This window comes from Primulina eburnea, chromosome 4 (genome assembly GCF_022965805.1).
Source record: "Primulina eburnea isolate SZY01 chromosome 4, ASM2296580v1, whole genome shotgun sequence".
Lineage (NCBI taxonomy): Eukaryota > Viridiplantae > Streptophyta > Magnoliopsida > Lamiales > Gesneriaceae > Primulina > Primulina eburnea.
Genome location: NC_133104.1, coordinates 2,136,683 through 2,164,136, shown reverse-complemented (window position 1 = coordinate 2,164,136; position 27,454 = coordinate 2,136,683). Strand labels below are relative to the sequence as shown.

At 33.4% G+C, this 27,454-nt stretch overlaps 3 protein-coding genes and 1 long non-coding RNA gene across 17 annotated transcripts; 2 read left to right on the top strand and 2 right to left on the bottom strand.

Annotated features, from left to right (window-relative positions):
- The first annotated feature begins 1,613 nt into the window (after window positions 1–1,613).
- LOC140830562 (uncharacterized) lies at window positions 1,614–7,715 on the top strand. 13 transcript variants are annotated; one of them, XM_073193935.1, is made up of 11 exons: window positions 1,627–1,696; window positions 1,913–1,977; window positions 2,665–2,799; window positions 3,683–3,809; window positions 4,315–4,421; window positions 4,721–4,788; window positions 5,603–5,675; window positions 6,048–6,166; window positions 6,247–6,345; window positions 7,083–7,182; window positions 7,423–7,715. In XM_073193935.1, the coding sequence occupies exons 5-11, from the start codon at window positions 4,338–4,340 to the stop codon at window positions 7,597–7,599; spliced, it is 720 nt and encodes a 239-aa protein (XP_073050036.1). In that variant the 5' UTR covers window positions 1,627–1,696; window positions 1,913–1,977; window positions 2,665–2,799; window positions 3,683–3,809; window positions 4,315–4,337; the 3' UTR covers window positions 7,600–7,715. The 13 variants fall into 13 exon arrangements, with proteins under 13 accessions (XP_073050039.1, XP_073050035.1, XP_073050034.1 ...); XM_073193938.1 differs by lacking the exon at window positions 2,665–2,799 and having other exon boundaries at window positions 1,614–1,696; window positions 3,683–3,765; window positions 4,329–4,421; XM_073193934.1 differs by lacking the exon at window positions 2,665–2,799 and having other exon boundaries at window positions 1,614–1,696; window positions 4,329–4,421.
- Window positions 7,716–19,898: 12,183 nt separating this feature from the next.
- LOC140830560 (uncharacterized) lies at window positions 19,899–24,980 on the top strand. The gene is made up of 6 exons (XM_073193929.1): window positions 19,899–19,984; window positions 20,122–20,380; window positions 20,979–21,050; window positions 21,262–21,329; window positions 22,661–22,748; window positions 24,582–24,980. The coding sequence occupies exons 2-6, from the start codon at window positions 20,133–20,135 to the stop codon at window positions 24,637–24,639; spliced, it is 534 nt and encodes a 177-aa protein (XP_073050030.1). The 5' UTR covers window positions 19,899–19,984; window positions 20,122–20,132; the 3' UTR covers window positions 24,640–24,980.
- On the bottom strand, window positions 23,372–24,562 carry LOC140830561 (uncharacterized). Of its 2 annotated transcripts, XR_012117648.1 has the most exons (3): window positions 24,296–24,310; window positions 23,666–24,233; window positions 23,372–23,500 (listed from the first exon to the last, which is right to left on the bottom strand). It is a non-coding gene; the product is annotated as an uncharacterized lncRNA (long non-coding RNA). The 2 variants fall into 2 exon arrangements; XR_012117647.1 differs by having other exon boundaries at window positions 23,666–24,562.
- Window positions 24,981–25,749: 769 nt separating the features above from the next.
- On the bottom strand, window positions 25,750–26,548 carry LOC140829679 (nudix hydrolase 1). Its single transcript, XM_073192984.1, has 2 exons — window positions 26,228–26,548; window positions 25,750–26,133 (listed from the first exon to the last, which is right to left on the bottom strand). The coding sequence occupies exons 1-2, from the start codon at window positions 26,367–26,369 to the stop codon at window positions 25,820–25,822; spliced, it is 456 nt and encodes a 151-aa protein (XP_073049085.1). The 5' UTR covers window positions 26,370–26,548; the 3' UTR covers window positions 25,750–25,819.
- Window positions 26,549–27,454: the final 906 nt, after the last annotated feature.

Sequence of the window (27,454 nt, the reverse complement as noted above, 5' to 3'; positions counted from 1 at the left end):
AGCATAAAATCATCCTCTCTTGAATAATGAGAATCCTCTCCTATTTATAAAATTTTTTTAGAGTATATAGTGGACTTAAACTTTTATAATTAATTTGGACCTCAATAATAAATTGAATAATTAAATTAAATCATTACCCATCAAATAAAGTTAGTTTATTTCATGTCTAATCATGTTGAAATTAAATAATGATGAAATGATGTGTCGTTTACAATTAATTATTTGGCTGAAAAATAATCTACAACATGTAGAGCATGCAAGAATTCAATCAAACCGAATTGAATTGGTAATTCCGTTTTGAAGTAACAAAAAATCTGTTAATTTGATTCGATTTCCCTTTTCGTTAATTCGGTTCAGTTAATTCGATTTTAATGAAAAATCGGTTCTCTTAACCAGTTAACCTCCAACAAATTCGGTTAAATCGATTTTCGCTTCATTTGATTCGGTTTCTGACCCTCCCTACCAACATCGTGTCACAATCTATTGGCCTTGTAATAACAAGAGTTTAATTAAAATTTTGAAAATGATTCTATCTTTCGAACCAACTACATGTTATAATAACAAAATTAGCCCGAAATCTGTCCAAGGTTAAAGTCAAACCTAACTAGTGCCATATACTAGCTAGTTACTAAAATTACTTTTTATAATAAATTAATGAGATTAAATACAACATTTTTTTAGTTGGATGAGATGTTTTATTATAATTAGATATCTAATTCGATATATCGTCACAAACTTGAAAATATTGGTGTCGAATAAACCACTTATAAATCATCGACAATAAGTCATTTCGTAACTTTCATAAAATAGGTAATAATATCATTATTATGTTCTTGATCACACGAAAAGTATTCAGCTCGAACTTCTCCTAATTTATCTGTAATTATTGATGTGTTTGGTCTCTTTTAGGATATGAAATTATTTTCTCCATTTGTTGATCATATGCTAAGACGTAATAAATACACCCATTTTGTTCATATACTAATATTTCAACACATAGAAAAAATTGGATAAAAACCCAAACTAATTGTATTATACATTTTTTAAATAAAAATTAGGAAAAAATTGGTACCACCTACTTGTGTTTAATGACTGGTACATAACATTCAACAGATATTCGATAAATTCACACACTATTACAACGTAGACAAATGTCGGGTAGATTTTAATTTAGAACTATATATAATTAAATGACAATTATTTTCATGTAGAAAAATAAAGCAAATAATTATTGCTTGATAGTTGATTTATTGAAGAAAAAAAACTGACTTAGCGACGGTATTTGGCAATTAGCGACGGTTTGTTAACAACTGTCGCTATTTAAATATATGCGACGGTTTTAGGTACAGTCGCTACTTTGGCGACGGTTAAACATCGTCGCACATAAGCGACAGTTATACAATCCGATGCTAATTAGCGACCGTTACTTTTACTGTCGCTGATTAGCTAGTGACAGTTTTATTAATCCGTCGCTAATTAGCGACCGTTTTATAAATCCGTTTCTACTGAGCGACAGTTGTACTAATCTGTCGCAAAAAGCAGATCGGCGACGGTTGTTAAACTGTTGCAAAAAGCGACTGCTTTGTTAAATACCGTCGCTAATTGTTATAAATTCACCACTTCTGGCTATTTATTTCGCGAACTCTCTCCACTTCTGTCGTAGTTTTTTCTCGGGAGATTTTAGTCTCGACTTGAGGTAAGTTTTTTAGATTTATTTTTTTAGTTATGATAATGAATTTTGTTGCAACTCCCTACGGTATTTGCATTTTTTGGTGATAATTCTGTGAAAAACGATCTGAAACCTCAAGGGTGGGATGCCAGTAGTTGCTTGGATTGAGTATGATTCGAGGACGTATCAATGTAGCTCTTTCGCCATAGGTACAAACCTAAGCTTCCTCTTTTTTCTTCTCAGTTGGATCTGTCTCCAGTTCTTGAAGAATAAATGTATGTCCGGAGACACGGCGCTTCGCGCTAAAGGTGACATTTTTTTATGAGTTTGCAGAAAGTTTTTGTTGTGATGTATATTATTTTTGTTGACAAATTGTGGTAATTTTCACGCGCCTTTGCTAGAACTCGTTGGATTATAGTTAATGTGGATGCAACTGTGTAAATGAAGATATGGATGGTTGTGATTGGAGAAGTTGATGGGAAATTTCAGTTATATTTTTTATGAAAATGTGGGGTTTTAGTTTTCTGATTGCGATATCCAAGTTCTGCAGGGAGCCTATTTATGGAGTGCAATTAAGCATAATGTAGCAGTTGGATGTTTTTTGAAAGTTTCTTTTTTTTTTTTATATTCCATTTTCGGATAGCAATTATTTAGGTTTTCTTTAATAGCTTTTAGTATAAAGAAGGAACAATGGGATACTATGTCCGAGTTGACTAGATTGAAACCAGTAGAAAAGTTGAGGCTGTGTGCAAAAAGTAAGAGAAAGTTGTTTGGTCTACTAGGCTGACAAAGACCAAGCATACGGGAAGAATTTTATGAATTTCAGTGGTGCAATTCTTGGTTTAGGGTCACCGAGTAAAAAAGATGGATCTATTTGCTTTTACCATTCTCTTATTTGTTTGTTTTCACTGTAGTTTTCTTTTAAGCATTTCAAAACTTTTAGAAGACCCGAAATAATTCAAACATGATAACAAGTATTTTGGGGATTGTAGCAGAAAGCTAAGCTCTAAAGAGGGAACGACTTTATAGCAAGTGTGATTTGTGAACCGTTAAGCATTTCAAATTCCAGGTCTCGCCTCCACCTCTTCCCTTCCAAAATCACTTCATCTGCCCACGACTGCCACCCTACGGTGATTTCCATTTTTTTCCTCTTTAAATACTTTAATTTTGATAGAATTAACTGGTCTTGTCGGCCTTAAACCTGAAATTATTGAAGATATATGGGTAAATGTTGGATTTATGTTTCCAAACTAAGCTTAAACCTGAAAAATATTGTCGTACTCTGTAGCTGTAGGAACATAGCATATTGGGTCTTTTTTCATGTTACTGCAACTTATGGGTAAATGTTTGATTTGATGCCAATTTTTAACATGATTTGGTTGAAATTTGAAAGAGATATTCTCATATTATTGAAACTTTTTCTACATGAGAATCAGGCTTGCGGTAGTGCAAAGTGCTTACTGTATTTTAAATTCTAGGCATTGTGCTCTAGAAAATTGCAAATATGATTCCAATGAAATTTGTAGAGAATTGTCTTATCTTCGAAATCGAAATGACACCGAAATCACGTAATTTGGTTTAGTGATGAATGAGATACACCCAATTACCCAGAGAATATGCATGCTCAAAGAAATATGGCATACGAGAGTCAAAGCGTGACACAAATTTAGGCCAGTTATATGATTATATTTGACATAACTCTGTGATGATGAACTGTTGGACTTTGAGATGGCCTTGCACTTCCAATTGGAATAACTCGATTTTGATCAAGCATGAAAATGTTATCAACCTGCAGATGAAGATTGTTATTCAATTAATTTCACTAAGCATTGAACAACTGAAATGTGTTAGGAAGAATGAAAATTTGGTGAGTTTTGGTCAACTTATGGGAAGAATTCAGAAGCCATATAAACTGAAATTTTATGAGTTCTTATAGACTAAGCAATTGGGCAAAAGTTTGATATTGTTTAGGTATTTGAATGAATTTATGATATTATTGTGAATGTATCTCAGATATAAAAGCTTGATGTGAGGATCGTCGAGACGGGCTGGTGTATGACTCCATTTTGTGGATCTCTGGATACAATTTTCCTTAGGTCATCACTAAAGCTCAACAAATTGATTTATTTATTCATATCAGGTTTGCATATTGCCGGGCAATCTCATTATTAAATTCTCCTTTATGTACTAATGATTTACTTTTATCTTCCTTTGTCAATCCATAATAAATTACACAGTAACACATAAATTCTTTTGGATTTTTTTATGTAATTTTTGTTCATTCATAGGTGAAGCTGAAAGAGATCAACTTCAGATTTTATTATGAGTTCTTTCATTATAAAATAATATCATAAAATCCTCATTATTTAAGTTGATCCCTATGGAATAGTGACCATAATGTCATATGATATTTTTTAAAATGATATATAAAAACTACTATTACATCTTTTATATCTTTTACTATTTATTAAAGTTGGACACAACACTGCAAAAAGGGGTTTTTTTCCCACTCTTCTCATTTATTTGTGTAACCAAAACACTATAATTGAATAGCCCTTGTTGACAGATTGACTGATCTTATTGTTCTCTGATTGGTGCGTTTGTTTAATTTTTTTTTTCTCTATTCATGTTGATTGTTATTTTAGTTTGTGGTTTTTAGAATTCTTTGATGGGTCTGTGCAAAACCGAAGTGAATTTAAGAAGGTTACTTGCAGCCACTCCACAACAACAAAATCAAGCAAAGCTGTTGCATGTAAGGTCTCATTCCTCTCAATCCATTACTATATAGGTCATCATAGCCCGATAGTTTGCACTTCTATCAATTGAGTTTCAAATATTTATGCTTAAATCATTTAATATTAGCATTGATTCCTCTTGAAAATTTAGTTGTTATAACATTATAATCTGCCTTAATCTACTGAGCGATGTGTGGTGTTTGAGTTTCTAACCACCTTTGATATACTGTCCTAGTGCTCAAATTTCAGTTTTGTTTTCGTTTTCATTCTAACATGGAAGCAATTAAAGTTTTTAAGCACCATTTTCTTTCTGTAGTATGTAGCCACTCTAAGAGAGCAATTGGAACAATTGGGAGAAGAAAGGGGTCCTGAAGGATTGCCAAGGTTGTTTGTTTTTTCTCTTGGGATATATCTTATTACGCATCACATTTTCTTGATGTCATTGTGTATGCAAAGGATTTGTCTAATTATGTGAGTTAGATTGTACTCTTATATTGGACTTATTTCATGTGTTGATCAGATTTTTTTACTCCTTTGTATAACTGGTTCATAATTCTTGATTATGTATAACTTATCTTCATGGATATGTCAATTTACGTCCGAAATAACAGTTTGAGAGGTGGTGAATTTTAAAACAAATTATTTTAAGGGGTACCTGGAAGAATTGATCTGTCGTGGCTATTGAAATGAATTACTACCAACGTCCGCATGTCTAAGAATTACTGTAGGATGATGGGATACATCATACATAGTTGGAATCCGGCATGAGTTATATAAGAACTGCCATTATGTCATTGTTTGTGCTGTGGCTCATGTTCACATTACATGCTAAAGTGAAATATATGCGCCAAATACTAAGAGGTGAGTGAAACACCCTCCATGCTGGGCTTCCTTAGGTGCTTGCTTCCGAAGAGGTGGGCAAAGTCGTGATCCCACATCTGCTCCCCAAGCAATTCGAAGAGACTAATAAACTTTAGGTGCTCTTTCACCAGTTTATGTTCTTAGATTTATGGCCTAACAGTTTAATTGGTGTAGACTTTGTCAACAAAAATCATTCATGCTCTTCATTCAGAAAAATTAGATTCTGTTGACATGCTCCATTGCTTCTTCCTTGATGTTAAACTTAAATTTGAATGCTTGCATTCCTTTGATTTTATTGTGACTTCAATTCTAACTCTTCTTCCACACTATTTTACAGAGTTTCAAAAGGTCAATTAAGAGAATATTCAGAGAAAGTTGAAGCTATAGCAGCAAAGTTAGCTGAACCTGAGGTATATTTAGTGTGAGTCGGTTCCTTGTATTTATTCCCCTTCAATAGCTCTATGAAACATTGTGTAGGTATTTGAAATCTCGGATGAAGCTTGAAAATGCATGTTCTCAAATATGATGATATCTTAAGATTTGTTAAAATTTTAAATCCACAGCTGTTAGTTACACAATCAATATACTGATAAATATTGACTATGATTCTTTAATTTTGATGCATATTCCGACTAATAAACATAGTTTTATAATATGATTACTCTCTTTTTACAATATTGACATATAAAGTCACTGCACACTGAAACCAATTGTGTTTTATAAAGTTTGAACTCTTCCTGTTTATGTTAATAATTTCTAACTACTCTTCTTTACTTGGCAAGTCTGAGTCCAGTGTAGAGGTTCCTCAACTGCCTTCTCTGAAGACTGATACTCGTGAATCCCCTTCTAAATCAGAGGAAGAGAGTGTTTACACTCCCAGAGGACTGAGGAAGAGATTTGTGTGAGTGAAATGGGACATCTATGATTCTATGGTCATTGTTATATGTTTAATATTTCTGAAGTCGATGTTAACTGATGCAGGCCCCTGTCAGAGCATAGGTCTCATGATACTGTTGAAGATAATAATTCAAGGTCGGTCAAATTGGATGCTGCAGCACAGAGTCATATTGAGAAACACAGGTATCTTTTCATTTTAGTATTTTTTGGTGATAAAGTGCCGCATATTTATGCAATTTACTTAACTAATATCTGAACTGTTAACATTTGTTTGAGAACTTGTATCAAATATCAACGATTTAGCTACTACACATCACCAATCATTGCAGAGTTATGCTGAGTATGTTTTCAGATATTGTCCCACCCAACATTAAAAATTCACAATTACTCTAGGTTTTTTTTATATCCAGTAATTTGATTATGATAATTTTTTAAAATAAACCTTGACTGACTATTCCAGTATTTGTTTGTGTGAACACTTTCTATTTTGTTGTGACTATTGTTCGGTTTGTAAATATGCCTAGGCACTTAGGAATTCGAAGGTCATTCTTGTGTTCAGAATGCAAACAAATTTTACAAGCACAACAATATCTAGAAAACATATTGTTGATCAAAATGACAAAATCAATTGAGAGGAACACTAGGCCGGATTTATATTTTTGACTGGGTATTCTGGATGTGGTGGAAAATTATGCAATGGTGAGAAATGTTTTATTTAGGTAATCTGAGTCACAAATTTCAGTCTTCTCTGATCTTGATTAATGGTTTGCCAGTGTCCGGCCTCCATCCATGTTGTACCTTTTTCTTGGCCTACTTTATCTGCTAGTTTTTAAAGTTCTAATAATTGTATCCATTTGACAGCATTGTCCTTGATGCAGATGTTTACCTGTAACTTATCATCTTATTGTTTTTCCATACAGAATACTTCAAGAAAATTTGACCGATGAAATGGTTCTTTTGGCAAGGCAACTTAAAGAGAGTGGTCTTGTGATGAGTCAATCCATCCAAAACACGGAGAAGGTGAGTTTGAAAAGTTACTTGCTTGTCGTTCTTTTCACCATTGGGCCATTGGCCTTTGCAGAAAGCAATCTATTCTCTTTCACCCATGTACCGAAATTGTTATTAAGAGCTGTTGCATTTGATCCCCCCATGGATTTGTTTATAGCCGCCCCTGGACAGACCACAGTCGGCCTGTGATTCACCATTTGTAAAATTCACATCCACTTGGATCGACGGATTCATTTATATATTTGTCTGTAGATACTAGACTCAACAGAGAAAGCTGTTGAACACAGCCTAGCAAGCACTGGACATGCAAATATTCGGGCTATGGAGGTATACTCTCAGAGTTTGAAAACATCATGCTTCACGTGGCTACTGATTTTCGCAATGACATGTATTTTCGTTATGGTTGTGTTACTTATTCGTATTACTTGAATCCTGTTCAACTTTATTTTGGTGAGTTTTCATAATCGTTTACGTTTTTAGATTTGATATATTGTCTTGTTGTTTTACATTTATTTGTGGAAAATTAAATATCCAAAATAATATCATTCTTGGTTGAGGACACAATGGACCGAGAAAAAAGTTGTATCTTGGAATACTTCATGCACACCAGGAGGGAAATGGAATAATATTCCTTCAATTTCCATCCTATATATCATAGTTTTTGTATAAATATGAAAGACATAAAAAATTATATATATTAATGCAATTGTATTATTATGTTGATTGATCATGAATGCAATTGATTCTTAAAACAGAAATACTTATATATATATTTTATAATTTTCAACAATATAGTTATGAAATGTTTACTTCAAATATGGAATGAAAAAAAAAATAGCACACTTGCGGAGACATTTGTTGTTGATTTGCAACGTTATTCTGTATAGAAAATGTGTTATTGACATTGTTGTATGGTCTATTTTATCTCGAACTCGTGGCTTCCATTTTTCAATATTTAGATATCTACAAGAGAAATATATTATCATTCCATCAAACTCAACCTAAAACATAACCTAACATACTGAAATAAAGATGTGAAAGACATGCAATGCAGAATCATGAAAAATGGTCCAAATTTCGGGTCCAAATGTTAGAAGATGGTATCGAGTTTTGGTTCACATTTGAATGCACCGAGAAACAGAAAAAGGTAGATAGTTAAAATGCATTATAAATTGATTAGAAATTGAACTTTTTGTTCATCGAAGCTTGGTGAAAATGTTATATTTTGAAGTTGCTAATTGATTTTTATGGAAGATAGAAAGAGATGATGTATGTCAAGGAAGTGGAAAAAATATTTTGCAAGCATGACCAAAGTTTCTTGTTAAAAATATACTTTAATTAAAGAATTGATAGTTATGTTGTGAAAAAGTAAAAATTTATGGTAAAAAGTAAAAATCTCAAACACTCAAAATTTACCAAACTACACACTTTATAATATTTTTCTCTCTACTCAATTGTGATTTTCTTCACAAATGAGAGATCTATTTATAGGAAATCTTTACACATAATCCAAAAATAAAATACATCATTACCTACATCATCACACACTAATTTTCAATATTCAACACCTATTTTTCAACATTCAACATTCACATTTTCAACACAAATATTTTTCACATTTTAAATAATATTTCAACACTCCCCTTGTGATGATGATCATGATACGATGATGTCTTCATTACGTGTTTTGTACTGCCTCGTTAAAAACCTTACTTGGAAAAACCCATTGGGATAAAAACCATAGTAAGGGAAAAAGAGTGCAGTCACGTAAATTCCCCCTGATGTTGACATGAACAATTCTTCACAAATTTCGTAGATTGCGCATCCCAATATTATATATGTGCTTTCTGAATATTGACGTAGGAAGTGCCTTTGTGAAGAAATCTGATGAGTTTTCACTTGATTGAATGTGACGAACATCAATACATTTATTCTTCTCAAGCTCCTTGGTGAATGCGAAGAACTTAGGAGGAATATGTTTAGTTCTGTCGCTTTTTATGTATCCTTCTTTCATTTGAGCAACACATGCAGCATTATCTTCATATAGTATCACAGGTTTCTCATCGAATGATAATCCGCATGAGATTTGGATATGTTGGGTCATTGATTTTAACCACACACATTCACGACTTGCTTCATGTAGTGCAATAATCTCAGCATGATTTGATGAAGTAGTTACGAGCGTTTGTTTCTGTGAACGCCAAGAAATTGCAGTGCCTCCACGAGTAAATACATATCCAGTTTGGGAACGTGCCTTGTGTGGATCAGATAAGTATCCAGCATCAGCATAACCAATCATACTTGAATTATCATCTTTTGAATACAAAAGTCCCAAGTCTGTCGTTCCTCGTAGATAACGGAATATATGTTTAATTCCGTTCCAGTGTCTCTTTGTTGGATATGTGCTAAATCTTGCCAACAGATTCACGGCAAAAGATATATCAGGCCTTGTACAATTTGTAAGGTACATAAGGGCACCGATAGCACTTAGATATGGTACTTCTGGACCAAGAATATCTTCATCATCTTCACATGGACGGAATGGATCCTTTTCTATGTTTAATGATCTAACAACCATTGGAGTACTTAAAGGATTTGCTTTATCCATATTAAAACGTTTAAGGATCTTTTCTGTATAATTTGTCTGGTGAACAAACATTCCACATTCTTTTTGTTCAATTTGTAAACCCAGACAATACTTGGTTTTTCCAATATCCTTCATTTCAAATTCTTCCTTCAAGTATGACACAACTTCTTGAATTTCCTTATTCGTTCCAATGATGTTTAAATCATCAACATATACAGCAATAATTACGCATCCGGATGTTGTTTTCTTAATGAAAACACAAGGGCTTATTGAATTATTTACATATCCCTTTTTCATCAAGTGATCACTTAGTCGATTATACCACATTCGACCTGATTGCTTTAACCCATATAATGATCTTTGTAATTTCACAGAATAACATTCCCTGGATTTTGAACTTTGTGTTTCAGGCATCTTAAATCCTTCAGGGATTTTCATATATATATTACTATCAAGTGATCCATATAAGTAAGCTGTAACAACATCCATAAGACGCATTTCTAAATTTTCAGATACCGCCAAGCTAATCAAATACCGAAACGTAATTGCATCCATCACGGGAGAATACGTTTCTTCATAATCAATTCCAGGCCTTTGAGAAAAACCTTGTGCAACAAGTCGAGCTTTATATCTTACTATTTCATTTTTCTCATTTCGCTTTCGAATAAAAACCCATTTGTATCCAACAGGTTTTACACCTTCAGGTGTAAGGACTATAGGTCCAAAAACATTACGTTTATTTAGCGAATCCAATTCAACCTGGATATCATCTTTCCATTTTACCCAATCCTGTCGATTTTTACATTCACCAAAAGATTTTGGTTCATGATCTTCATTATCATTTATGATGTCGATTGCCACATTATAAGAAAATATATCATCAATTTCTTCTATATCTTTTCGGTTCCATATTTTTCCAGTATTAATGTAATTGATAGATATTTCACGATTCTCGTCAGTTTGTGGTTCTGACAGAACATTTTCATCATCATGTGTTTCTTCAAGAACATCATTATCTATTTTGTGATCATCATGTGTTTCTTCAGGAACATCATTCTCTATTTTGTGATCATCGTGTTTCTCTATGAATTTTCTTTTTCGAGGATTTTTATCCTTGGAACCGACTGGCCTTCCACGCTTCAGGCGTTTAATGACATCATGAGTATTTTCAATTTGTTTCTTTGGAATTTCAATTCGAGCAGGGGCATTTGCAGCATGTATATATGATTTAGTTACCCCTTTTGTGTCTGCAAATGCATCTGGTATTTGATTTGCTATTCTTTGCAAGTGTACAATTTGTTGTACATCATTTTCACATTGTTTTGTTCTTGGATCCATATGTAACAATGATGATACATACCACGTAATTTCCTTTTCGGTATGTTTCTGTTCTCCCCCTAACATTGGGAAGATTTCCTCATTAAAATGACAATCAGCAAAACGTTCTGTGAACACGTCGCCTGTCTGAGGTTCAAGATATCGAATGATTGATGGACTATCATAACCGATATAAATTCCAACCTTTCTCTGAGGTCCCATTTTCTTTCGTTGTGGTGGTGCAATAGGCACATACACCATACATCCAAAAATTCTCAGATGAGAAATGTCTGGTTCTTTACCAAATGCAAGCTGCAATGGGGAGTATTTATGATATGCACATGGTCCGATACGAATTAATGCAGCAGCATGTAAAATTGCATGTCCCCATATAGAAATAGGGAGCTTTGTTTTCATAATCATTGGTCTAGCAATCATTTGCAGACGTTTAATCAATGATTCAGCCAATCCATTCTGTGTATGTACATGAGCAACAGGATGCTCAACAATGATTCCCATAGACATACAATAATCATTGAAAGTCTGGGAAGTAAATTCACCAGCATTATCAAGTCTAATTTTCTTGATTGTATAATCGGGAAATTGATTCCTCAATTTTATTATTTGAGCAAGTAATCTTGCAAATGCAACATTTCGAGTTGACAATAAACATACATGTGACCATCTGCTGGAGGCATCAATCAATACCATAAAGTATCTGAATGGTCCACATGGTGGATGGATTGGTCCACAAATATCACCCTGAATACGTTCAAGAAACATTGGTGATTCAGTTTGGATTTTGGTTGGTGATGGTCTTATAATAAGTTTTCCGAGAGAACATGCTTTACATTGAAACTTATTATTCTGAAAGATCTTCTGGTCTTTCAATGGATGACCATGTGTATTTTCTATAATTCTTCGCATCATTGTTGAACCAGGATGTCCTAATCGATCATGCAAATTGATCAGTATTGAAGAATTATCAACTACCATGTTTGATTCAATTGGACTTATATATATATAATGCAATCCAGTAGGTAGCATCGGTAGTTTTTCAACTACATATTTCTTTCCTGATTTATATGTGGTAAGACACATATATTTCTCATTCCCTTCATTCATTGTTTGAGTATCATACACATGGGAATATATATCATTAAAACTCAACAAATTTCTTTTCGATTGTGGTGAATATAAAGCATCATTGATCAAAAATTTTGTACCATTAGGTAACAAAAATTGTGCTTTACCACAACTTTAATCAAGTCTACAGGACTTGATATTGTATTCACCATTGTTTTTGTTGGTTTTAGTTCCAAGAAATATCTTTTATCTCGGAGGATAGTGTGCGTTGTACCACTATCAGGTATGCAAACTTCATCTTTGTTCATAGTATTTTCCATATTTGAACTTCAAAAAAATATGCAATGAAATAAAATTACTGACAATACATTTATAAAAATACAATACAATACATATGCCAAAATATAACACACGATAAAATATTATCATACAATTACATGAAAAATAAAATGTTTTACATATTTATTCCACCCGCAAATTGATCATTGTCTGAGAAATCAATCAGAAAATCTCCAGCATCAAAATGAGTTGAATTACTCAAAGGTTCACTGTTTTCAGCGAAGTTGGTCTCCTTTTCTTTCCCCTTTATTGATTCTTTATAAAGTTTGCAAAGGTGCTCAGGGGCTCGACAAATACGGGACCAATGTCCTGGAGTACCACATCTGAAACAAGAACTTTCAAATCTTTTTGAGTGATTTTCATTTACACTCATGTTCTCTTGATGCCTTTTCGGTGGATGATTTGGGACGTTCCTTTGAGATGAGTTATTGAAGTAACTATCTCGATTATTTTCAAAACCACGGCCGCGTCCACGACCACGACTATTTCCACGTCCCCGACCACGTCCACGACCACGACCTCGATTTCGTCCTCGACCAAAATCTTGTCTATAACTTTGATTTTGGTTGCCAGATTTAAATTCATTTTTGCTTACGACATTTGCTTCAGGAAATGCCGTTGAACCAGTAGGTCGTGCCTGATGATTTCTCATTAATAGCTCGTTATTCTTTTCCGCCACAAGGAGACAGGCGATAAGTTCAGAATATCTCAAAAATCCACGCACTCTATATTGTTGTTGTAGAGTTACATTCGATGCGTGAAAAGTGGAAAATGTTTTCTCAAGATTTTCCAATTCTGTAATCTCGTGCCCACAAAATTTCAACTGCGAGATTATTCTATACATCGCCGAGTTGTAATCGCTGACTTTTTTAAAGTCTTGGAATCTTAACGTATTCCATTCATCCCTAGCGATCGGAAGTATAACTTCCCTTATATGTTCGAATCTTTCTTTTAATCCCTTCCATAAAGCCATGGGATCTTTTTCAGTCATATATTCACATTTTAATCCATCGTCGAGATGTCGACGCAAAAATATCATGGCTCTTGCCTTTTCTTGTGATGTGCATATGCCATTTTCTTTTATGGTCTCATTTAGACCTAATGACTCAAGATGCATTTCTACATCGAGAGTCCATGGCATATAATTTTTCCCAGTAATGTCAAGAGCGATGAATTCGAGCTTTGTCAAGTTTGCCATGGTGGTACTAAAAATCACGATGCATTTTATTAGTTAATGAATATTGCAATACAAAGTAATGGATAAACAACAAGTACAAGTATTCGTAAAAATAAAGAAAACACACGAGGAGGATATTCTCCGATAAATACAAGACTCGTGAGTATGATAACTAAAATAATTAAAAATAACCTTGCGAAAGCCATCTTCTTTTTTCTCCGAAAATTTGATGAAGAATAATTTTTAGAGAAGAAGAGAAAGTTGGGGTGATTGAATGAGTTTGAGAGATCATATTTATAGGGCAAAAACTAGCCGTTTTGTTACCGTTTATGACCGTTGGTGAATAAAAGAATAAATGTATGTATTTGTATAATTTTATGGTAATAATATGGTATATATAATATTAGACATGTTTAAATAATTATATATATCATATCATAATATTATAACGACTGTCATAATTTATTTTGTTTAAAAACCTTATAGGCTTTTATACTTGTCGTATCTCTTGCCGGGAGTGTGAGATGTCGTCTTAACATCCTCCCAGGATTTATAACAAGTTTATGAAAAATTTATTTTTATTATTTCTAATAATAACATTATATTGTATATTAAATAAATACACAATAAACAAATAACAGTAAAATATATATAATTACTTTTGTTACCTTTTTCTTCTGTTTGGAGCTTGGAAAAATATGTAGGACTTTTAGAGCTTCGTGCTGATAACGTGTTGTGAAAAAGTAAAAATTTATGGTAAAAAGTAAAAATCTCAAACACTCAAAATTTACCAAACTACACACTTTATAATATTTTTCTCTCTACTCAATTGTGATTTTCTTCACAAATGAGAGATCTATTTATAGGAAATCTTTACACATAATCCAAAAATAAAATACATCATTACCTACATCATCACACACTAATTTTCAATATTCAACACCTATTTTTCAACATTCAACATTCACATTTTCAACACAAATATTTTTCACATTTTAAATAATATTTCAACAAGTTAGATATAGTTAAACAATAAATAAAGAAAATTGAAGTAATGCTAAACATTTTCCACTTATTTTTTTTTTATCATCAAAGGTGTGTTTTGACAATTGATAGTTAGATCCACTTATTTTTTTTAATCATCAAAGGTGTGTTTTGACAATTGATAGTCAGATATAGTTAAACAAATAAAAAAATGGAAAACAATCATAATGGGAAAAAATCATAACAAAACAGATAAAAAGATACATAAACATGTACGTTGTTAATAATAATATTAACGGCGTGCTTTTAGTGTGCACTGCGAAAAGTCATTTTTGTTGTAGTACTTGCTGAATTTTTTTTTTTTAAAGACAAACATATGTACAAAACCGTGTTCCTCTCAATGGGTGGTAGCAATTAAATATCCAAACACATGCTACCAAGCGAGGGCTTGCATTTCTTTGTATAAAGTAAACAAACAACACAATTTTTAAAAAAATTACCATGTGGTGAGAAAGGGGCCAATGAACCGCTGTTTCTACGGCTTCAATCCTTCATAGACGATGAAAATAAAAAAGTCGAAAAACACGAAAAATGAAACAAACGTATTGAAATGAACAAAGAATTAATATGATTTGCCAAGAAGGAAAAAAAACATCATGCTTCACGTGGCATGCCTAAGGGTACCGAGTAAATTAACTCTGTGTTATTTTTTAAAATAGAGTGATTTAATTTTCACAAAAAACTATCGTGACACCGAAATATTTTGTGTTTGAATCATGAAAGACAATGGATTCTAAAGCTTAAATAAATCTGTCAAACTCAATTTGTTACCTTACATGAAATGATATTGCGGGCTTCAAAAGAATATTATTTTTTCTGATCAAACCCTAAAAACCTCAAATTTGTATCCTAAATTCAGCTAATAAATGAAAAAAAATAATATTGAAACTGTATTTATCTTTATGCATTGTATGCATAAGTTAAACCTTCTTTGTTCTAACCAGAGACGGATGTATTCTAGGCCTGTACTGGGCTGTAGCCCAGCCCACTTTTTTTTTTAATTTTTTAATAATTTAGCGACGGTTTTTCAACAACCGTCGTTTTGATTACACCGTCGCTAGTAGCGACGGTTTATTCAAACAATCGCTAATAACAGTCGCTATTAGTACAGCTAATAACAGTCACTATCATTACCACTTTGATGTTTTTAATGCAGCAATAGATTTCATTTTGATGGAGTTAAATACTCGGTTCAATGAGTCATCGGTGGAACTTCTTTCTCTTAGTACAGCTTTAGATCCTAAAAATTCATTTGACTCATTTAACAGTGATGATATTTGCAAGCTTGCGAAGAAGTTTTATCCTGGAGATTTCACAGATCAAGAAATTGTTGCTTTGGAGTATGAATTGATACATTATAAACTTGATGTGATGTAGAATTTAAAGGTTTCTACACTTGTTGAGTTGTGTCAGCAATTGACCGAGAGTGGACGGTCAAGTGTTTATGTTATGTTGACTAGATTGATTCATCTTGTTTTGACATTACCTGTGTCTACTGCCACTACTGAGCGGGCTTTTTCAGCAATGAAGCATGTGAAGACGACACTTCGCAATAAAATGGAGGATGACTTTCTTACCGATTGTTTGACACTCTATATTGAACGAGATTTAACTAAACATATTGATGTAAATTCTATTATTGATGAATTTTATGTTTTAAAATCTCGTAGGGCACAACTTCGTTGAACGCTATAATGTAAATTTTTTTTAATAATATATAACTTATCATATTGAGTTCAAGCCCCCCAACTTTTATTCCTGGATCCGTCCCTGGTTCTAACGTAATAATAAATATTAATTTTATCGAATCATACACAACTTCAACGTAAATATACAAAAGAAATTGAATAAGAAATAGAGCAATCTATTAAAAAGTGTTATAAAAAATTGACATGACATAACAAAATGTAAACTGCTGCAAAGATTTCGCTAAATACATAAAAAATAAAGTAGAAATTGACAAACTCCTTTTATTTACCAAAAAACCGAAATATTGTAAATTGATTAATTCACAAAGATGAACAATACAAATTCTTGCAATATGGTACGAAATTCAAGTCCAAATATTAAAAAATATGGTGAGTTTTGGTTAGGTTATGAGAAAAATTCCGAAGGGGTAAAAAAATTATTAAAAAGAGAAAGGGATAAAAATCAAACTTGTAAAAAGATCGTGGAGTGAGACCGTTTAGTTACTCTATTATACCCAACTTTAATAAATAGTAAAAGCTATAAAAGATGTAATAGTAGTTTTTTATATATCATTTAAAAAATATCATATGATATTATGGTCACTATTCCATAGGGATCAAATTAAATAATGAGGATTTATGATATTATTTTATGATGAAAGAACTCATAATAAATCTGAAGTTGATCTCTTTCAGCTTCACCAATGAATGAAAAAAAAATCCATAAAAAAATCCAAAAGAATTTATGTGTTACTGTGTAATTTAATATGAATTGACAAAGGAAGGTAAAAGTAAAATCATTAGTACATAAAAGAGAATTTAATAATGAGATTGTTCGGCAATATGCAAACCTGATATGAATAAATAAATCAATTTGTTCAGTTTTAGTGATGAAGAGATCCACAAAATGGAGTCATGCACCAAGATAGCCCGTCTGACAATACTCACATCAATCTTTTATCAGTGAGATACATCCACAATAATATCATAAATTCATTCAGATACCTAAACAATATCAATTTTTTGCCTAATTGCTTAGTCTATAACAACTCCTAATTGCTTAGTCTATAACAACTCATAAAATTTCAGTTTACATGGCTTCAAAATTTTTCCCATAACTTGACCAAAACTCACCAAATTTTCATTCTTCCTAGCACATTTTAGTTGTTCAACGCTTAGTGAAATTAATTGAATAACAATCTTCATCTGCAGGTTGATAACATTCTCATGCTTGATCAAAATCGAATTATTCCACTTGGAAGTGCAAGCCATCTCGAAGTCCAACAATTCATCATCACATAGTTATGTCAAATATAATCATATAATTGGCCTAAATTTGTGTCACACTTGGAATCTCGTATGCCATATTTCTTTGAGCATGCATATTCTCTGGGTAATTGGGTGTATCTCATTCATCTCTAAACCAAATTACGTGACTTCGGTGTCATTTCGATTTCGAAGATAAGACAAACTCTACAAATTTCATTGGAATCATATTTGCAATTTTCCAGAGTACAATACCCTAGAATTTTAAAAATCCGTTGCTAATTAGCGACAATTTTATCCGGAAACCGTTGCTAATTAGCGATGTTGGTTTCTTAAAACCGTCTCTAATTAGCGACATGTTGTCTATTAAACCCGTCTTAGCGACGGATTTTGTAGCGTGAATAGTTACCACGGAAATTTTCAGGTTTTTTCCTCATAAATTTAATATTTTTACTAAATTTATGAAAAGTCAATAACAAATTAAATTACTATTTATTTTATTACGAAGGGGGCCAAAAGGTAATTAAATCACGTCCTTATCAAATAAATTAGAGTGGAATCCATCCCATTTTGACAGTTCAATTATTGGAAATTTAGACATCATTTTAACATTCCAAATAGTTAAAAAAAAAAAAAGAAGAAGAAGAAGAAGAAGATTTGGCCGTCTAATAAATAATAAATAAACATTTTTTCAGATATACAACAAAATAAAAAAAATGGCATCTTATAAAATTATAATAATTAAATCATACCTATACGAGGCTACAATAATTTGTTTCATGTTAGAATTAAATTATAGCTTTTCCTTGTCGGGGCGAATTGGGTGACTTATTCCTACTTGGAAAATTTATTATTTTTCATATTTAAGGAAACTTGTTATGGTAGATTAAAGTCATCTATGCAATTTTCCCCTTTCTTTTTCTTATTTTTGGGGCTAATAATACATTCTGTTGGTAAAAAATGAAGTGGGGTTGATTGGTAAGTTTTAGAATTTGATTACATAATTAGAATTATAAACAATAAAATAAGACAGCTAAATTAGAGTACTGCCATTTGAATCAGACAAGTTTTTTAAGAAATTCTTTTTCCAACGTTATATTTTTTTCATAAAACAAAGAGTGCTGCATGAGACTAACTACAGTTTTAGCGTTTAAAAATATAAAAAAAAAAATAAAGGGGCCAAAATTATATCATACCCCATGGATGGACTCACTATCCTTGGCTCAAAGAGAAAACAGGCCCAAGTTTGAGTGTTTAATTCATTTACTATATTGTTTTTCAGCAGCACCCTTAGCTGCTCTCCATTTATATCATCAGTCTCTGACTTGAGCGTCGGAGAGCTACGCTAGGACACCCTCCTGACCCTCTTTTAACGGTCTTATTCGTGATTTCAGGCTCGGGACAATTTTGAAACCTGCGTTTGGACTGGTGAAACTTGCTGGAATCGGACCTTAAATTTCCCGTGCATCACACGGGTTAAATACTAGTTATATATAAAAAAAACTTTCGTGAGACACTTTCACGGATCAATTTTGAGATACGGATCTCCAATCCAACACGATTCATAAAAAAATATAATTTTTTGTCAAAATCATAAATTTTCATTACAATTATGGTTCTGAGTCAATCCATTTTCATTAAAATTATAGAAACCAGAATGTACACTTGGTTTTGACAAAATACCGACTGAAACTTTGATGTGTTTTGGGCTTCTACGTGTTTATAAGTCCAGATTACACAGATTTTCAATAAGAAGGCCCAGTTTAGTTTCCGGCAAAAAGATTTCAATTTGAGAACAATTTCCATGGGCTTCACAATCATAAAGGTGAAATGGGGCTTTTCTTCTATATCTTACAATAATATTTTTCAAGCAAAAAATAAATAAATTTATATTAATCAAGAACACTTCAAAAATAGCTTATACTTATATCTTGAATATTTATTTCACAAAAATAGCATTGTCGATTTATTCGACCCTAACCCTTTGGGTAATGAGTAGGTCTCTTGTGAGACAATCTTACGAATCTTTATCTGTGAGACTGGACAACTCTTAAGATATTATATTACATTTTGGAGGATCAGCTTATTTTTTTTTTAAAAAAAGAAAAATTAATGCCAAATAGCAAGGTCATACGTGTCAAAAAGTGTATCGGACCCAACATTCCCTTTAAGTCCTGCAATCAACGAAGCCAGCAGCTAAAGCTAAAGCATGGGAGTGACCACACAGAAATGTTCAAGATTTCCACACAATCTTTGAAACTAAATTTCCTTCTAGGCCAAATTCCCTCGTCATAAATCTGAACGAACTTGGTAGATTCCTGCTTACTCCATTCGATCCAAGTGAAAAGATTCAGTATTACCAGAGATGGTAGATATGCTTCATGTATATAATCCCACCACCTCTCACTCATCATCATCATCATCATCTTCTTCTTTACCTTTTTCAGCATTAGCCCCGATGCTGATCAAATCAGAAGGGATGATCAGGGAACAGAGACAAGAGTTTTCGAGAACTTCGAGTTACACCAACGCGGACGCGAATTCGGATTCGTATCAGCAGCGGAGGCCGAGGCGCGTGGCGAGTGAGGTATCCCTTTTCACCCTGTCTGCTGGCGGCCGGCGGTCTTCCAGTCAGGACGCGAGTAGAGATGATTCTGATACTTACGTGACATCTCAACTATGCTTCAACATGTGGCGATATCTTGGGTGAATATGTTTGCATTTTTTCTAGTTTTGTGTGGAGATCTTACATTTCCAGTAAAGAAGTGTTTAGATGGTCGGATCTGGTAGGCTTTGCTTTAGAGAAGATGAATTGCTATTTGGGTTCAAAGTTATTTAATCGAGGCATTTAGCTACTGTGTAATCATTTAAAACAATACTTGTTTTGGGGGTAAAGGTGAATTTTTTAACTTTTAAGTTCAAACAAGATGATGGGATGTCAAATGGGAAGCTAACAGATACTTCCCTACCTGTGTTTGTCATTTAGTCTTGTTCTTCTTATACTCTGTATGAAGCTACGTGCAAAAGCAGAAAGCAAAAGTTTGGCAATGGTGCTTATTGATGCAATCACTAGAACTGCTTAAATTGAACGTTGAAGCTGTGTCTAATTTGAAGTAAGATAGAAGCAGAACAAAATTCCATAATCACTAGTTTGTAAAACTGAAAAATTGTAGCCTAATATGCCCTCGTCTTTGTGGTGTCTTCAACTGTGTATTTCCATATTTCAAGCGCAACTTACAGCTTCACATATTTTTTTCTCGTCTTCTTTTCACTTTCTAATCATTTTTATCTTTATTCAGGGTAGGTTACAGATGGATCATCCGGTTTCTTGCCCTTGGGTGTTATGCTTTCCTTCTTTTTCCTGGTTTTGTTCAAGGTTTGCCATCTGGACATGTATTAATCGTGCATTTATGTTGAAGTAACCATTTTTTCTTGACAAGACCTTCTGACTTCGGATGTTGATTTTATATGTAGTATATGTTCTATGTTTCTTGATTCTTGGATTTCAATGTACTTTCTTTTACCAATGTTTGTGGAAGCTAAATATGACAAATTCATTATCTAACACAATATAACTTTTTGTGCAGTTGCTTTCATTACGTCCACTCTAGTCGAATACGTAGAGGTATAGGCTATGGAGACCACCAAGAAACAGGTAAGATTCTAATCAACTGCATTTATTATGATAACTGAACAACAGACATGTCCGGCTTCTTAGAGTGTGTTTTTATTTGATATTGTATTTTCTGTATGACGGGATACACGACTAAGATTTTCTACAGCAGGCTTAATATTTATTTGCCTAAAAACAGTGATGGACCAAAGCCGGTTGTTGCATTTGTAACTGGTGGAGCTTGGATTATTGAGTATGCTTTCTCTTTTGGTTTCTGTTAATATAGTATACATCAACTCTTACATGTCTCTTTATCTCACAAAGCTTGACAAGTATGCTCCTTTTTCCTTAGCACTTGAGAGTACATAATACACCATGTGATATAAGTTCCAAGACCATTGACACATATATTAGAATAGTTTTATTTGAACAAGCAGCATTAGACTTAAGAACTGAACTTGGTGTCGTTAAGAAGTACTCAAGAAGATAATGGAACTCAGAAAGTAGAATTATGTTGCAAAGTATTATTTGAGAAAGAATCTGACATTTAATCCGTAAGTTTAAGTAGTAATGTTTTCATATTTTTTTACTGTACTTGTAATTTGTAAACCATAAGTTTTAATACAATCAGTTAAACCATCATTTCTGTCCAGCACAGTTATAAAGCGTGGGGTTCTCTTTTAGGAGTACAGCTATCAGAAAGAGATGTTATAGTGGCTTGCATAGATTACAGTTAACCTGAATTTATTATTATTATTACTATTAAATTCAAAGTGGATTCCACATATTGGAAATTGACATCTACATAGGTTTTGATACGATCATAAAAATCACACCCAATAAAATTACGAAACTAGCGTAAATGATTGTACATGAAAGCGTACATTGATTAGGGTTAGGAGCCCTTTATCTGTAGGTGTAGAGTATTTGGTGATATGGAATTTTGTAATATATGGCAACTAGATTTGTGCATATCCATGTAATATTTTGTAATATCCCTGAAATATAATTGATGGTATGATAGGATTTTTACCATACCATCAATAGTACCCCACAAAAAAGTGACGACGAGTGAAATGATGGAGGAACGTTTAAGTGAATGAAATTATATTTTATAGTTTGTAACCTCTGATTCCAGGTATCAAAAGTAATAAGTTCTGAACTATATATTATGTGGCTAACATCTTATTTATTGTTGTAAAGGAATACATAAAGCGATTAGATGGATTTAGATAAACTACAAGTACTCAAAATAAAAATTCTTGAATCTTGGATTAGAGCGAGAGAGAAATCGTGTACATAGTTCTTTCCGAATGCAAGTCGTCTCTAAGCAAGTTTTATATCAGTTTTGACATGCTCAAAGTTGGTTGCAGTAAAAGTTCTGCTGAGAGGCTTCAAAGCTTGGGAGTACAAGCTCAGTGTATCCTGTATGAAGGGAAGACTACAGATTTGTTTGTTCAGGTTGGAAAAACGACTTCACATTCTTAGTAGCCAAGATTGTGAAGTTTTTGTGTAGCTATGTGGATTTGATTCTTGGATTTTTGAAAGCATTATAAAAAATATACTTCTGTGCAAAAGCCTATTTAATCCTATTTAATCTGAATGAGATTCAGGATCCAATGAGGGGTGGCTATGTGGATTTTCCGATTTAATCTGAATGAGATTCAGGATCCAATGAGGGGTTGGCAGAGACATGATGTTCGAATGGTTGCGATTATTCAATCAGGCCGAATCTGCCCGTTCTCATGGTGGCCTATCAGCCTGAACATAGGTTTAAATGAAAAATTTCCAAATGCTATTCACAATATTTTTAAATTACAAGTTTCATTAATTTCTATAGGTCTGGTCATGTTCATCAATTCATCCAATATTTTAGAACTTGTTCGGGTCCCAGAAAGGAAAGAATCAAACGATTGCACGATCTCTTAGGATTCAACTTGCTCTCGAAAGTAAACTTCAGGAGTTCTATAACGGTAGATTGTGCACTCATATCAGATAAATCGCGCCAGGATGGATTTTCTTAAAAAAATTGGCGATTTCGTGTTCAAATGATATTGCAAGAATTTCAACAGCAATAGAATTGATTAGTGCTTCAACTATATAACATGATTTTATTAAGTGAAACAAAAGGTTACATAAGTCCAAGCCAACATTTCATTTTAGTCCTCCAATCCTTCTTCTCACTTCTTTGCGACTGGTTTGGTGCCGGATCCCTACGAGCAATCCAAATAATAATCAGCAAGAACAGATCTAGCACAAGTTGATAGCGCACCCTCTTTGATTAACTTTTTTACAATTAAATGATTACACTTCTTATATGTCTATTTAAGAAATCAAACTATATTTTTTTAACCATGAGCCATTTTGAGGGTTCTCACCTTCTTCCTAGGCTCCCGAGGCTTCTGCTCGTTCTTGGGAGGAGCCGCTTTGGAGACCGGAGCTTTCTTGACCGAACCAGCTGATTGAGATCCAACTGGTTTTTCGACTTTAACTGATGACATCTTTATGCTGTTTTATTGGCAGATAAAGTTTAATTGTTCACCTAATTGATCTGAGTTTTAGTTACATTTTTATGCGTGTTGTAGGTATTTATAATTTTTTTGAAAGGTGTGGATGGAATAAAAATTCCACCACTGGCTCTAAATTTCAGAAGAAAGTGGAATATTTTAGCTGTGAACCTCTTTTCGAAAGATGCTGGCTGCATCAGATGCCTGGTATAGCACCTATGCAAATACAATTTTTTGGAACATAATCTTTACTGATTTCGACGTGAGATAACAGGACGTGAGAAGTTTTAAGAAGCAAAGGGGAGAATAAATTACAGATGAAAGTGCTATGTAGAGATACAGTCGTAGAAAAGAAATTTAAAATCGCGGTAATGCGTGACAAGTTTTCAACAAAAGTAGTCCATCAAAGTATTAGTACCAAAACTAACCATTCATCTACCTATATACCGTGTTTATTCCAAGGCCCTACAGCCTAACTTTGTAATATCCAACCAAGCAAACTCAAAAACCGCAACGTCATCAATGATTTCAGATTTTCATAGCTGCCGATAATTCATCAACCGGCGTTCCTCATACCAGCAGCAATACCATTTACCGTTACTAGAAGTGTATCTCGTAGTTTGTGGTTATCCTCATCTCGTCTCAGCCTCTTCAATATCTCCACCTGAAACATATTCATAGGATCTAGTCTGTAGATACGGGAGCCGACTCTCAATCAGCTTTCTAAGTGTTCTGTTGTTTTCAGATAAATTTTCACGTCCTGTAACTTTAAGCACAAACTTTTCAGCTGTCAGAAGCTGCCTCCTCAGCTCTGCTCCAAGTTCCTGTCTACTCTCAGACACTAAAACTTCGTCATAATGCTTGGCTATGGGAATATCAGCTTTTCCAAGAACCATTTCTATAAGGTCGATAGTGCTTTGAAAGAACAGCCAATCTTTGTATATTGCTCATAGATCTTCGGCATGACCGTTTTCGCAGACATCCAAGCGATGAAGAGCACCAACCCCGAGCAATGAAGGGAGAACAAATCTTGCTTGACTAGTCCAAGCGAATATCCATGGAATAGCCCTCAGGTGCCCAATTCCAACCGAATTCTTCTTCCAATGTTGAGAAGCCAAGTGTGGCTTGAGGGGTCGCCTCGTGGAAGTGATCTAGAAATTCCGGGTTTTCATGGACTGTGTTCCTATATGAAAGCACACGTAAAACTCTATCCGCTCATGAAAAAATATTATTTTTTGTATCAAAATTATTAGTTTTTACTATTCAAATCAACTCGTCTCACAAATATAAATTTATAAGATCATCTCATCATATATTTATTCTATTTTTAATATGACTTCGAATTTATATTTTCTTATGATACGAAAAAATATCTTTTTTTACCATATCTTAAAGACCATGAAAAAAAAACCAAATAAACTTCTTTTCAAAATACTTGATTGTATTTTTCGTATGGGCGTGTTTGGATTAAGAAATATGAGGTCATATATTTAAAATTCATTGGAATTTTTGCATAAATTTATGTTGAGTTAATTTCAAATTTACCCATTAATTAATTAATTAAAGTAAATGTAACCATAATCGAGACAAATTTGAAATAGACTCAGATTAGTTTAATTTCAAATCTATTTTTCAAATATTTTCGTCTAAGAGAAACCAAAAAATTTATTACTACATTCATTATTTAATTTTGGCAGTAACGAGTGAGCCATCAACAGTGTCACGTTTACGTGAGAAAGAAAATTGAACTCTGAATCCAAAATTTTAAAACAATATTTGACCAACTTAACCGTTTCGAGACATTCCCAAAAAATGGCCGCAGAGCTCTTCAAATACTGCATCAACGAGTCATTCAATCGGCTTGTCTAATAATTTATCCATACAAATGTCATCGTACATAAACAAATATTAGATTCAATTGGTTCCAAAATTGTGAATTGATGAAAACAAGTAAATAACATTTTAAAGTTTGTAGTAATTGCATTTGAGCTTCTAGGCAAGAAAATTCCCAGATTAAAAAAGTCCTCAATCATTTTCATGGTCAGCAGGAAATGGATTGAACCCATTATCCGCCATAGCTTGTAATGGTCCAAAGAGCGGTCGCGGGAGATTTTTCCAGTCATACCAATCCCAACTCTGGCATTTCTCCGGCTCCAGATTTTGAGCAACTTGAGTCGGTTCAGCCTGGATTGCACGCATGAATACGGCGACGATATGCAGTGGATTTGACGGGTTTTTCGAGTAGACGTTGTTGGTGACGGTTAAGTACTCGATTTTACTGATGTCTAGCCCCGTCTCCTCCTTCACTTCCCTGGCCGCACACTCCTCGAAACTTTCCCCTGAAAAGAATGCAGATTTTTGAGTTTTGATGAAGCAGATATATCGAAGTCACTTCAGGGACGGAAATGAAGAAATATCAGGAGACTCACTGACCGAATTCGAGGTGGCCCCCGGGAAGCGCGAAGGTGTCGCGGCCAACAGGGGAGAGGCGCCGCCCCAACAACACCTTGTTTCCCTTGAGCAGAAACACCACCACCGCTACTCTTGGCCTTGGCACCACCCCGGTACTCTCCATTTCTTTACAGATTTGAAGAATATTAAAGTACGCATTGCAACACCTCGTGAATTTAGTTGATAGATAGTTGGGTAACTTGCTGTTGTACGAGGAAGGTGTTTGATTCCCGCCAAATGGCTGGCTTGGGTTCCCGCTGTCGTATGTAGACTTTTTGTTCTTGGACTTCGCGTTTCGGGCTTGGGGCTTACTTCTGCTACAGTAGAGGTATCCATTGTATTTGGGGGGTATAATAACCGTATAAATAAGGGGTGAGTATTCGGTTAATAATTCGGTTACAAACCGAACCAAATTAAACCGAAAACCGAGTTTAATATTCCGAAATTTTTTTGACTAACCGAAACCGAACCGAATTTTCACAAAAACCGAATTAACCGAACCCGAATTAAAATCGGTTATTTCGGTCGGTAACCGAATTAACCGATTTTTTTTAACAAAAATTAAAATTTTAAAAATTATATATATAATTAATAATTAATAATTCTAAAAAAAGTAAAATTTTAAAAATATATATGTATAATTAATAATTAATATTCTATTGTAATCATAAGAAAACACTTTATTCATCAAAAAATTAATAATAATATAACAATATTAAAGTATAAAAATAGTATAAAATTATCATGTAAAACATAATAAAATAAAATTAAAATTATTTATTTAATAATTCGGTTAAATCCGATATTTTTTTACAAAAACCGAAACCGAACCGAAATTAACCGAATTAACCGATATTTGAAAATTTCGAAACCCGAATTAACCGATTTAAACCGAACCGAATTTCTCGAATTAAATTCGGTTCGGTCGGTTAATCGGTTTAACCGAATTTTTGCTTCACCCCGACGTATAAAGGGCCCGAATCCCGAGTGGGAATATATTATTTAATTATATGATTCTTCGCGATTAACGGGAAAGAAGTTACGGGATACTGATAGATAAAATGGTAACACATTGTTTCACTAAAAAACTTTCTCCGGTAATAAATAAAAATAAAGAGCAAAGTCATCGTATGTTGGGTCGTAATGTTCTTACGAAAAGGGTAATTATGATTTATATTGTGAATATATAACTCATTGTTTCTTCATACA